General features: G+C 49.2%; 1 protein-coding gene across 1 annotated transcript in view; it reads left to right on the forward strand.

Moving 5' to 3' along the window:
* The first annotated feature begins 309 nt into the window (after positions 1-309).
* KIAA1755 overlaps positions 310-13,497 on the forward strand; it is a 42,850-nt gene continuing 29,662 nt past the window's right edge. Inside the window, exons 1-2 of the mRNA XM_081256503.1 lie at positions 310-362; positions 11,773-11,970. Of these exons, the coding sequence (XP_081112629.1) occupies positions 360-362; positions 11,773-11,970 (201 nt within the window). The 5' untranslated portion in view covers positions 310-359. The remainder of the gene's footprint in view (positions 363-11,772; positions 11,971-13,497) is intronic.

The raw sequence follows: 13,497 nt of genomic DNA on the forward strand, positions 1-13,497 counted from the left end.
GCCGGGTCCCACGCAGGGAGCAGCCCCCGCCCCGCCCGCCCCGCCCCTGCGGCCGCCCTCGGTGATGGCCCGGCCGGCGCCGCCCGCGGCTCTTCCAGTCTCTCCCTGTCTCCAGTCTCGGTCTCCGCGCGTCTCTCCCGCACCCCTTCTCTCTGTCTCTCTCACCGTCTCCCCAGCTCCCTTCGAAGATGAGGCAGGGGTCGGCGCCCAGGGCCAGCCCGCTCCGCCCGCTCCAGGGCTAGGCGGGGGGCCGGGGGCTGCACCGGACAGACCGACGCGCGGACCGGACCCAGTGAGCCGTCGCCCAGGAGAGGAGCAGCCGCCGCCGCCGCCACCGCCACAGCTTGTACCCCGTCACCATGGTAACGCCTGCCAAGGCCTGGACCACCTTGCCCTGTCCCCTTTTGATGGGGCACAGCCCTCGAGGGGGTGTCCAGGGCAGACCCCCTACCTTTGACACTGAGACAACCCTCAATTCCTGGCTGGGGGTCTGTGCTTAACTGCCTCCACCAGCAGGGGAGGGGTGGAGGGTGCAGGAATCCATCTCTGGCAACGATGTCCTCGCCATCTGTCCATGTGTGAAGTGGATGGAATAAGATTGCATGTCTGGTAAACTTTGGTACTGCCCTATCCCATGGCACAGATCAGAGCTGGAAACCTACCTCTGGGCCTTGGACAAACTTGAGGTGGTGTTGCATTTCAGACTTGGGGCTGAGGGTCAGATATGCCCACTGTTGCCACACGAGTTTGGATGGGGTTGGGGGTTAAAGTCCCCTCTCAGCCCAGTCAGGCAGCACAGGGCAAGGCGGGTTAGGGTACAGAGTGGAGAGGAGGGAATTGCTCACCAGAACTTGGGGTGGTGTTGCTCCTTTAGACTCAGGGCAGCAGTGTCAGATCTGCACATTGGCCCGACATGAGGTGCTCCCATGGGAATTGGGTGGGGCGGTAGGCCTAGGGGAGGGGGAGGACAGAGGGCAATACCCCACACCGTGTCTTCCTGGGCTGGCCCCTCAAGAAGGCTGCGGTGTTGTGTGTTTGTGTTTGTGTCAGTATCTGGTAACAGAAAATGAAAGAAAAGCCTGTTAGCAGGGAATCTCAGCCCAGCTCCAGCCAGGCCGAGGAGCCCCAGGCCGGTTCACAGGAGCAGTAGGGATTTGGAAAAGGGCTGTGGGGACAGGTCATGGCTTTAGCCCCTTGACTGTGATCGACCAGGTTGAATTTGTGTCGGTTGAATTTGTGCACACGCAGAATTCTCTACAGACATGTTCACACATATACACAGAGAGCATCCAAACATGCTCCCACTGACTCCCACGGCTGAATACACGTGCCCTCTCACACATGAGCCGTGTCCACCTGCTCTCCCGGATTGCTGGAATATGAGCATACACCTGCATACATACTACAGACATACTACAAAACCAGGCTCCTAAATCCATGTACTGCAGGGCAGGTGTACACACACATCACGCTTGGAGCTGTTTGGCAGTAATCATCATAAGCTAATGGTTATTCACCTCTCACCACAGGCAAGGCTCTGAGCTGGGCAATTTACATGCAGGAGATCATGTAACTCACACCTAGTCTAACAGTAAACCTGCTGGTGTCTCCACCCCACAGATGGAGACCCAAGGCTCTGGGAACTTAACTGGCTGCCCAAGGTCACTCTACCAGGAAGTGGCAGTTAGGACAGCCTGAATTCTGAACCTGACTCGGCTGTCATGGCCACCCAGAGCCACCTGCACCAAGTGGTGTTTGCCAAACTTTGCCTGGCTTCAGACTTATCCCAATTATTAGTTTTCGAATCCAGAAATTCCTCGCTGAACCCCAGACCCCTCAGATCAAGGGTCAGGGACTGGGTGGCTCCTCTCAAAGGGTGAACAACTCTTTTCTGAATGGGAGTAAGGGACAAGTTTTCCTCCCACCTTTGTCTTTAAATATTAAAGGTTGTCACCTGCCCATCTCTCTGGCATCACCTCTATACTCCAGCCACTCTGACTTTGGTTCAGAGCCTCTTGTGTTTCATGCTCTCTCCTGCCACAGGGCCTTTGCACATCCTGTTCCTGCTAAGTGGAGCACCTTCCCCTAATGAATTCCTGTTCATCCTGTGAATCTCCACCCAAATGTCACCTCCTCAGGAAAACCTTTCCCGAGTCCCCTGACTTTCACTCTAGCATGCTGTATATCTCTCCTTCATGGTACCCATCACAGTTGTAATGTTTGTGGGGCAATTTGATTCATGGCTATTTAGTGTTCTGGGGCAGCCCAAGGTCAGAGCATCTTATGACAGGGATGTAGGGTTTATCCCATCCCACATTTCTGAAGTTTCAGTATTGTCATAACAAAGTTTGCATATCCACTTACTGGATAAGGTATTATAAAAAAAATTATAAAATTTACTACTTATTATTTGCTTAATAGTTTTCTTTAAATCAACTTACTTTATAAACTGAAAAATATATTTAAATAGGAAATTTTATATCATGACCATGAAAAATCAGTATTCATTGTCATAAATAGAAAGTAACTGTCAAAATACGTACAATGAAGGCAAATATATGTTAGAAAATTCTGGCTCGATCAAGTTGGCTATGGATGAGTCTAAGCCTGAGGACGATTTTCTTTTTCTTAAAAGGAGTAATAACTAAGTGTCTGAGAGGTGTCCAAGGTATACTGGCACTGGGGCTTCCCTGGTGGTGCAGTGGTTGAGAGTCCGCCTGCCAAGGCAGGGGATGCGGGTTCGTGCCCCGGTCCGGGAAGATCCCACATGCCGCAGAGAGGCTGGGCCCGTGAGCCATGGCCGCTGAGACTGCACGTCCGGAGCCTGTGCTCCACAACGGGAGAGGCCACAACAGTGAGAGGCCCGCATACCGCAAAAAAAAAAAAAAAAAAGATATACTGGCACTGAACTTTCTCTTTGGTCTCATCAAGAGGACTGGGAGAGAATTGGAGTAACTTTCTTACTGTGATTTCACGTCAAGTTCGTGTCCTCCCCACATTGTCTTGTGGGCCACCTGTGATCCCATCGCATGCTTTGAGAAAAACTGATTGAGTCCAATTCAGTTCATTCAGCATTGCCAAAGTACTTACCTGATGGTGGTCCCCCAAAGTACCTACTGTGTGCCAGGCCCTGTGTAAGGATCAGGGCCTGGAGATGAGTCAGCCCTGCTCCCTGCCTGGGGGGCTTGCAGTCCCTGGTGAAGGCAGACCATTCACTGAGAATTCTGTGCTGTATGATGGGTAGTGGGAGTCTATCCCTTTGCCTAGAAGCACATGTGTCATGAAAAAGAGATGCGGGTCGAGCAGGGCTTTGAAGGGTGGGAAGGAGCTCACCCAGTCTGGAGAGGGGTGAGTGGGAGTCCAGGCAGTGCTTCCCAAAGTGAGGAACCCACCAAGGGTCCTAGGAGGGGAGACTTTTGATGGCACTTAGATGAACATTTTTTATATAGCTTTTCATCTTAATGGGTGTTAGGAAGTGATTTAAACAGCACAATCACATGATAATAAATACAAATAAATTTAAGTTGAAAATGAAGTGACAAAAAGACTAAAATGAAGTAAATAATTAATATTAAGGAAACAATAAATTAGGTTAGGTGAACAGCAAGAAAAACTCATGAATGCGACGCATGGGTCTTCGGGAAGCCCCGAGCTACAGTGTTGTGTGTATTAGATATAGGAAGGGTATGCTGGGTGTAGATTGATGGGCCACTGATGCCAGGCTGAGTAGCTCAGGCAATGGGGAGCCACTCAAGATCGTTGAGCAGTAGAGGGTCACAGTTGGATCTGTGTGTTAGAAAGGCTATTGTCGTGGCCAAAGGGGAGCCTGGCCTGGTGGCAGAGAGCCTGGGGAAGAGGCAGAGGAAATGGGAGTTATGTGGGCAGGTTCATACCCCAGCTCTACCATATACTTGGGCTCAGTTTCTTAATCTGTAAAATGGGAATAAATATACCCATCCCATAGAGTTGTTGGGAAGATGAAATAAAAGAAGGTACAAAAAGTTCTTAGGATAAGGCATGTCACAGAAACCTTGCTCAGTAAGAAGAAGCTCTAGTAAAATTGTTATTATCCTTATGTGGTTTAGGTGGGGGATGGTGAACCCCAGGGCAGAGGCAAAGGGGATAAGAGGGAAAGGAACAAACACAAAACTAAGGCCCAGAGAGGTGAACTGACTTGCTCAAGGTCACACAGATGATACATAACAAAGCTGGACTTGAATGTGGGTCATCTAACGCCCACTTGTTTCTCAGTTCACTGCATCTGGGTTGTTTTTCCAGTTTCTGAAAGGTTTTATTAAGGAGCCAATTCTCACTCATACTTCCACCCACACAAAAAAGGATTTAAAGCAGGAGAAGCTTTAGTTGGATGTGAGCAATAACTTCCTGGCAGCCAGAGCAACAGAACGCTGGGTTTAGACTCTCCAGCCTGGAGAAGTTCAAGAGGAGGGCCCCTGGTATTGAGCCTTGTGGTCGCAGCTTGACACCCACTGGGCTGCATCTGGCTTACAGATGTGTTTGGTTTGGCCAACCTTTAAAATTTTGGGAGGTTTTACTAAAATTTCAATAGACCTGGCAATGCTGGGCAAAGACAACTCTTGGCTGGAGCTGATGAGATGCGGTGTGTGCCCCAGGCCCCACCACTCCCTATTGTTTCCCTGACACTGAGGCCGACTGTCAGGGGCCACTTACCAAGGGGCTAGAGGGGTTATTTTCTCACACTTGGACCAATTCTGTCTTCCATGTCAACTCTCAGGACCCTGTAGGCATTTGTATTTGTGGCTGCTGGTTTAGACCCTCCCTGGACCTGAATAGGGAGATGGATGAGACAGACCTTTGTCAACTTTCTCACCAACTGTGGGTTAACTGATCCCATTTGGGAGCCATCCCAGCTCCAAACCTTCCTGAACCTGATTGTACCTTGAATTCTAGAATGGCCCCGCTTGGAAGGGCCCTTAGAGATAGATAAGCCCAATGGTCCCATTTTACAGATGGGGAAACTGAGGCTAAGATAACCCAGTGAGTCAAGGGTGGAATCTCACCTTTCCTAGGCGTTTCTGCCGCGGAGGAGAACAGGGGTTGAAGGTAGTAGCCCTCGGACACTGCCTACCTCAGCTTTTCTTAGTTCTCTCTCTTCCCAAGCTAGGAGGTGTCGATGCTAAGTGATGCTAAAATCTTTGCCTGTTGGAGTAAATGGATAAATCTGGACCTTTAAGAAGAGTTCAGCCCACCTCTCAGAAGGCCCAACTAACAGCATCTGGTGAGACCATTTAAAAAGGGAACCAGACTTAAAAACACACACACACAATCACACTTTTATATCCCCACCCCCAATTATAAGAGCTCCACAGTCTGGTAACTGAACGTTTGGAAAATCCAGCAACTATGAGGAAAATTAAAACTGTGACTTACAAGGCCCCTGTCCCTCACAGCCCTCAGGGGTAACTGCAGTTAACACTTTATTTCATGGCCTCTCGGCTTACACACATTTTTACACAGTGGAGATCACACTGCATGGGAATTTTTAAAAAAATTCCAATGGTCAGAAGAGTAGTTACTGCTGGACTGGGGGCTTGGCCTTGGAGGGGGCTTCTTTCTGGGGTGGTGGAAATCTTGTCTGTCCATCTGGGTAGTGGTTCCAAGGGTACATATAGAGGTAAAAATGCATCAACCTATGCACTTTATACTTGTTCATTTTACTTGATAAGACTTAAGATCACAATAATAATAGAGGCTCATTGCAAAGACATTGATCAGAAATTTACAAACACCTGTACTCCTACTCCTCCTTTGCCCAGACAGGACTGCTGGGAACAGACACTCTTCTGTGTCCTTTGGCACCATACAAGGTTCCTTGGGTCAGTCCAGAAGGTCTGTGAGCATCATATAGGTGCCAGCCCCCTTGGTGGGCTCCATCTCTGGCGCTGAGTCGCAGGGAAGGGGGCTGAAGGGCTTCAGACTGGCTCTGGCCTGTGACACCCTCTTCTTTCTCAGCTCACACCGTCTCCTGCCTCAGCTCCTGTCGAGGAACAGTTAAAGGCCCGGCTGGGCTACGCTTATGGGGGAGGAATGGAAACATGTCGATTAAGTTTCACGGAAATCATTTTGAGGGGCCCACGTCTGGCCGATGGTGTTTGGGTTCCTGTGGTCCCAGGCTAGGCTGCCCGTTTGATTTTGAGTGGAGAGTAGCCAGCTTTCCTCCCTGCAGCCGCCTGGGCCTTGTCACCGTGTGCTTCCCCCAATACTTGGACAGCTTATGAGCCCCTGGGGCTCAGGCCTGTAGCAGGTAATGCTCTGGCCAAGAGCTCGGAGTCCCGTTGACTTGGAACATTCTTCCTTTTTACTGGCTGCCCCTTATATGGTTACAGTGTGCGGCCCGCTGAGCCAGTGTGTGAAAGCCAAGGCGTTCCAGGCTGCAAGCCTTGGTCTGTGAGAGGCAAACATCATTATTGGGCCCCACTTGAAACAGTGCAGGATAGACAGCTGGGAAGGCCGCCTCCAAGGCTGGTGGCTGGTGGTGGCCCCAAGGCAGACACCCAGGGACAGAGGCAGAGGGTAGACTTGACCCGTCCAGACCTGCGTTGGATCCTGGCTCTGTCTTTCTCCCCTTCTCTGTAATCTTGGACCAGATAAAGAATCTTAGTTTCTTTATCTGCAGAATGGGATGTTCCTACTTTGCCCCTAGGATGGTTGTGTGGCCAAGAAAGAGAATGTGAGTAGAGGGCCTGGTGAATCGCAGGCACCTAGAAACTGTCATTATTATGGGGGTGACCCTTGTGGATTCAGGAAGGGACCAGGAGGGGAAAGATGTCTTCAAACAGAGGCTGAGACTTGAGCTTTGTCCCACGGGATGAGTGAAAATAAATAACAACAGCAAAAACAACAGCAGCAACAACTTTACTTTTCTTAAGACTCCTATATCTGTTATCCCCTTCTATCTCCAGAATAGTCATCTGAGCAAGGCAGGATGGGAACTAGAATCCCCATTTACAGATGGGGAAACTGAGGCAGGTCACTGTTTTCCAGAAGTTGGAATGCAGACCAAAGTTGAGACACAGGTGGTCACAGACCAAAACTAAATAACACGGAATCGTGTGGTGAGAATCGGTCTCTTTTGAACTCTCCTCTGATCTTCTGAGGACCCAGGGAGAAAGTCTCCCTCTGGTGAAAAGATGTCTTTAACACCTTTCTAGGGTGTGGCAATCTCCTTTTGGAAGAAAGAGAGATGTCTTCACTTTCAGGAGATCACCAGATGTCCCTAGAATTTAATGGCAGTATTTCTTTTCATTGTTTACTTTTTCTTGTCAATATTTTTTTTTTTACTGAAGTATAGTTGATTTACAAGGTTGTGTTAATTTCTGCTGTACAGCAGAGTGGTGCAGTTATACATATGTACACATCTTTTGATATTCTTTTCCATTGTGGTTTACCATAGGATATTGAATATAGTTCTCTGTGCTATACAGTAGGACCTTGTTATTTATCCATCACTTTTTCTTTTAAAAATAGTTTATTTTTCTAGAAATTGAATGGTAAAAATAGATTTTATATAATAAATGTGTAATTATTTTATAGTTCTATATTAAATTATTTATATAAATATATACATAGCTATTATAATCATACATATAAATATACTTATGAATAAATATAAAAATATATATTTAAATAAATTTTAAAAATATAAATATATATATTTAAATAAATAAAATAAAAACCACCCAATGCATCATTGATTTATTTTTGGAGTTACATTCTATTTATGCCAATTGATACTGATTTTTCCACTTAAAGTAGTGATATCCATATAATAACAGTAACTATAATCTGACTACAAAAATAGAAGTGATGGCTGTTGTTTAAAGGCACCTACTAAGTGCTAGTCCTGTGCAGAGAATCTACATGTATTCTCTCACTCAACCTCACTCAACTCTTTAAGACAGGTACAATGACAGTCTCCAGGTTTTTCTTTGTTTTGTTTTATGTATTTATTTGGCTGCGCCGGGTCTTAGTTGCAGCGTGCAGGATCTAGTTCCCTGACCAGGGATCAAACCTGGGCCCCCTGCATTGGGAGTGTGGAGTATTAACCGCTGGACCGCCAGGGAAGTCCCCATCTCCAGGTTTAAAGATAAGGAAACTCAGGCTTCCCTGGTGGCGCAGTGGTTGAGAGTCCGCCTGCCGATGCAGGGGACGCGGGTTCGGGCCCCGGTCCGGGAGGATCCCGCATGCCGCGGAGAGGCTGGGCCCGTGAGCCATGGCCGCTGAGCCTGCGCGTCCGGAGCCTGTGCTCCGCAACGGGAGAGGCCACAGTGGTGAGAGGCCCGCGTACCGCAAAAAAAAAAAAAAAAAAAAAAAAAAAAAAAAATGATAAGGAAACTAAAGCAGAGAGGGGCAAGTAACTTGCCAGGTCACATGACCAGTAAGTGGCAGAGCCAGAATTTGAACTCGGGCAGTCTGGCCACATTCTCATAACCAGTATGGTGACACAGAGTCTCCATTTAAAATGCAATTATGTACATTTTTTAAAGTAAGTGGGTTTGGGGAAAACCAGTAAGTGATAAGAGTACAAAAGGTATTCAGCTATGCTAACATTCATGAAGGTGACAGTGAATGATTAAATTTCCAAAAACAAAACAAAATACAGCTAGCCCAACTCCATGTGCACACGAGGAAAGAGGCCCAGAGAGGGAAAACGATTACTCAAGGCAGCACAGTGAAGTAGAACCTAGGAGAGGGGAGGGATGTGGCAGGGGAGGGGTATTGGCCTAACTGACTTAGTGTGTCTATGTATTCACGGATGTCAGAGATGTCAGATGGGGTCCCCCAACTTCCTGTCCTCACTGCTGTCCTCAGTATTACATGGTCGGGGAGGGGAGGTGGTATTGGGCATGCTTGGGGTTTGGCCTTGCTTGGAGGAAGGTGAGGCATTGGAAGAGATCACGAGGCCAGATGAGCCTTTCCCTGTTCTGCCAAATTGAACTCGCACCCCGACTTCAATGTGAAAGTAGCCCCTCCTCAGCTTGTACACTTGTGTGTGTGTGTGTGTGTGTGTGTGTGTGTGTGTCCCCTCTGGGCTTACCAGTGACGGTGCCAGGACCCTTTTTCCTTCAGAATGGGGGCTGTAGACATTCATTCACTCCTTCATTTATATATTCATTCTATAGATAATGATGGAGGGCCTACCTTGTGCTCAGCTCTGTGTGGGTGCTGGGGACACAGCAGTGACACCAACATTTGTCTAAATGCCCTGGGCTAGCGTCTCCTATTTTACGGCCTCCTGGCATTAGAATCTTTCTGGGATGGAGACATGCTCTCTTCCTCTCCCTCAAAGTCTTTATTTCCCTGTCTCCAGGGGCCTCACTTATAAAAGTGATTTTTCTGTTCTAAATAAGCTCCCTTTATGCTGGATTCTTGTTTATTCTCATCTTCCTTTACATCCTTCAGTGATACATAGACTCAGAACTTGCAGCCAGTCTGGGGCAACCAGAATGGCTTTCATCAGGCTTTTTTTTTTTTTTTTTTTCTTTTTGCGGTATGCGGGCCTCTCACTGTTGTGGCCTCTCCCGTTGCGGAGCACAGGCTCCGGATGCGCAGGCCCAGCGGCCATGGCTCACGGGCCCAGCCGCTCCGCGGCATATGGGATCCTCCCAGACCGGGGCACGAACCCGTATCCCATGCATCGGCAGGCGGACTCTCAACCACTGCGCCACCAGGGAGGCCCCATCAGGCTTTTTTAAGAGTCGAAAATCACAACCCTTGGATCCTAGTACCATACCTGGTTGGGACCCTCTGGCCTTGTCCCACTTGCCTATTTTACAGATGGAAAAGGTGTGGTCCAGAGAGGGACACTTTATTTTTCCCTCCACATTACTGAGCACCTATATTGTGCCAGGCACTGAAAACCCTAGAAGAATAGGAGTCAGTGCCGGCTGTGTTAGTTTCCATTGCTGCTGAAATTAACGACCACAAATTTAGTAGCTTACAGCAGCATAAATGTGTCATCTTGCAGCTCTACAGATCAGCTGTCCAACGTGGGCCTCCCTGGGCTCAAATCAAGGTGTTGATGGGCTGCATTCTTTTCTGGAGACTCTCAGTGAGAATCTGTTTGCCTTTCCCAGCTTCCAGGAGTCGCCCACATTCCTTGGCTTTGCCTTCCTTTTCAAAGCCAGCAGCATTGCCTCTCTCTGATGCTTCTTCCACAGTCACCTTTCCTTCTGACTCTCGCCCCTTCTGCATTCTCTTCTACTTTTGAGGACACTTGTGATTGGATTGGACTCACTTGGATAGTCCAGAATAATCTCTCTACTTTAAGGCCAGCTGACTAGCAACTTTTATTCCATCTGCAACCTTAATTCCTCTTTGCCATGTAAGGTTCCAGAGATTAGGGGCATTGGGCGGGGTGGGGGGAGTATTATTCTGCTTACCACTCCTGTCCTCAGGGAGCCCTGGGTCCACTGAGGGAGACAAAAATCAGCGTGGGATTTGCCATGGGAGCCCAGAAATGGGGACACCTGACCCAGCTAGGGTGGGAGTGGGAGATCAGAGAAAATCTAGAAGAGACGAGGGCTGACCTGGATCTTGCAGAACGGGGAGTTAGCCTGGTGGGAATGGAAGTAGAAGGCATCCCTGGAGGAAGGAACAGCATGTGCAAAGTCCTGGAGGCAAGGGAGGGAACGTGTGTGTCATAGTGGCAGAAGCCTAGGGAGAGCAGTGAGGCTGGAGGTGAGGCCAGGTGCTTTCTGAAGGCAGTGGCCAACCTTTGAGCAGGAGACTGACAAGGCCAGATTTGCATTTGAGAAAGATCACCCTGGGGTCCTGGTGGAGAAATGCTGGAGAGGAGGGAGACTAGAGATGGGAAACCAGTGAGGAGGTGATTCAGTGGAAGAGGTGATGGGGGCCTAGATCTGGGCAGGGCAGGCGAACAGAGCAGAGAGAGTGGGTTGGTGAGCTGATGGAGGCGAGAAGACTGTATAGGATGTGGCTGAGGGTTGTCTGTGGGCAGGGGAGGCAGGAGGAAGGGGCGGGATGACGAGCAGATTTCTGGTTTAGGAGCCTGACTGGATGGGGAGGCAATCACTACGGTAGGGATGTGGGGAGAGGGGTAAGCTTAGGAGGGTATTGAGTTAGATTTATGTATTGATGGTCTGTGCCCCATAAACATCTAGAGGAGGCATCCTGGATAGATGAAGATGGAGCTCGCATCAATCATATCAACTAGTGTCAGTTAGTTACTGCTGTGTAACAAACCACCCCAACTGAGTGGTATAAAACAGCAATCACTCATGCGTCTGCACGTGGACTGGGGCTTGTCTCATCTAGGCTGGGCTTCGCTGGTGGCTCAGCTTCAAACTGCAGGTGTGCAGGTCTGCAGGTCAGCCAGGTGGCGAGATTTGGGGATGCTGACCTCTCCTTTCCCTCTGGCCCTGACCTGGATGCCTTCCCCTGTTTCTCTACTCCACCTTGGATCAGCAGATGACATTTGAGCAAAGATCTGCAGGAGGTGAGGGAATGAGGATGTCTTAAGGAGGAGTATTCTAGGCAGAGGGAACAGCCAGTGCAAAGGCCCTGAGATGGGATTGTGCCTGGTATGTTTGAAGAACAGGAAAGAAGGCCAATGTGGCTGAAGGGGGGTGTGTGAGTGGGAGGGTGTAGCAGAGGAGTTCAGAGTTAGCAGGAGCCTTAGTTATCTGAGGCCAGGAAGGTCAGGGGAAGTGGCCCCTACCCTTATTATTATTGCTACTATCACTTTTCATCCTCTCCTCCTGTCCCCCACAGGACCCCCCATCCTTGGATGCAGCCATCCAGCATGCCCTGGCAGGCCTCTATCCCCCTTTTGAGGCCACAGCACCCACCATCCTGGGTCAGGTGTTCCGTCTCCTGGATTCTGACTTCCGGGGCGATGGACTGAACTTCCTCCTGGATTTCCTGATCCCTGCCAAGCGCCTGTGTGAACAAGTGCGCGAAGCAGCCTGTGTAAGTCAGAGGGATGTGGGACCAGGGGACAAGCTCTCCCAGAAGGCCAGGGGCTGGAGGTTTGCACTTTGACTAACAGGGAGGGAGGCCAGCCTTGTGGGTTCTCTGGACCCCCAGGAACTGGCATTGTTGGCATCATCTGGCTGTCTTGGCTGAAGTGGTGCAGCTTCAGTGGAAATAGTAGAGAATGTCCCAGACCTTCCCTGGAGCCCTCATGGCATCAGGACTCTCACTTTCTTCCCTGGAGACTCCTTCAACCCAGATCTCAGGGAGGCCTCTCCTCAGGCAAAGGGGAAAGAAAAGTGTTTTAGGCAGGACTCACTGGCTGCAAATGACAGATCCTTACTCAGACCAGGACAGGGTGATTCGGACCAGGGCCCGAGATGTTCCACTGATCAAACTCCTCCAGGACTCTTTCTGTCTCTTGTCTCTGCTTCTACTGCTTGCCAGAATCATTCTTACAGGCTAGGTGTTTCTCAAGGCTGGAGCCCAGGGCAGCACTAGGATCAAAATCCTAGTCTGGAGAGGAAAATGAACTCCTCCCCATCAGCTGCAGATAGAAAAATCACAAGGAAGGATCCTGATTGGCCAGGCTTGGCTCCTGTGTCCCTGCTTGGACCAATCACTGTGGCAAGAGGAATGGGGTACCAGGATTGGCCAGGCTTGGATCCTGTGTCCATGCTTGGACCAATTATTGCAGCCAGAGGAATGGGATACCAGGATTGGCCACGCTTGAGCCATACGCCTACCTCTGAGCTCAGAGGGTGGAGACTGTTTTAAGAAAGGGTGGGGAGAGGCCTTTGGAGACCAAAGCCTCGGATGCCCACTGCTAGAACTTACCCACACCCTTCACAGAGTTGCTGACTCTGCCCTACTCTTCTGTTATTCAGTGCCCACCCCTACTGCCCTAGCGTCAAGAATCGCTAACAGCATCTTAGGTCCTACTAGCCTTTCCTGAGTTTCTCATGCCTGTCAGGGACCTGGCACATCAGGAGGGCAAATAAGCAGAGGGACCATGTGCGTCGTTTCAGTGACAGAAAGAAATTGAATGTAGCAGCTCAAAGTTCAGGCTTAGGATCCAGAATTAGAGATGGTTGGAACTGGAAGGAAATAGATCATTCATTTAAGCTCCTCAGCACAGTGCCTGACACACAGAAATAGTTCCATACACATTTGCTGTTCTTTTAGGAGAAGGAGGAGTCTTACTGAAACATTGCAGCCAGTTTCCACATATCCATGTTGACATTATTTAAGCCATATCCTCCCCATCCTTATTTCTTCTCCCTGACAAGCTGTACAACTGCCGCCTTCCTTTATTTGGCCATTAAAACTGCACTTGCACTCTTTCCCCATTTCTTTCAGGGACAAGGGTCACAACATTTAGATTTCTTTATTTCCAATTATCTTTAACTTTAATCATAATTATAGGTGAATTCGAGTCATCTGAGACCAGGGGGTAGTAGTGTGGGATTAATGTATGCCCCCAGGTTCAAATCCAGCCTCCATCACTATGAAGTTGGGGCATCT

Source organism: Mesoplodon bidens (assembly GCF_964165515.1).
Source record: "Mesoplodon bidens genome assembly, chromosome: 15".
Classification (NCBI taxonomy): domain Eukaryota; kingdom Metazoa; phylum Chordata; class Mammalia; order Artiodactyla; family Ziphiidae; genus Mesoplodon; species Mesoplodon bidens.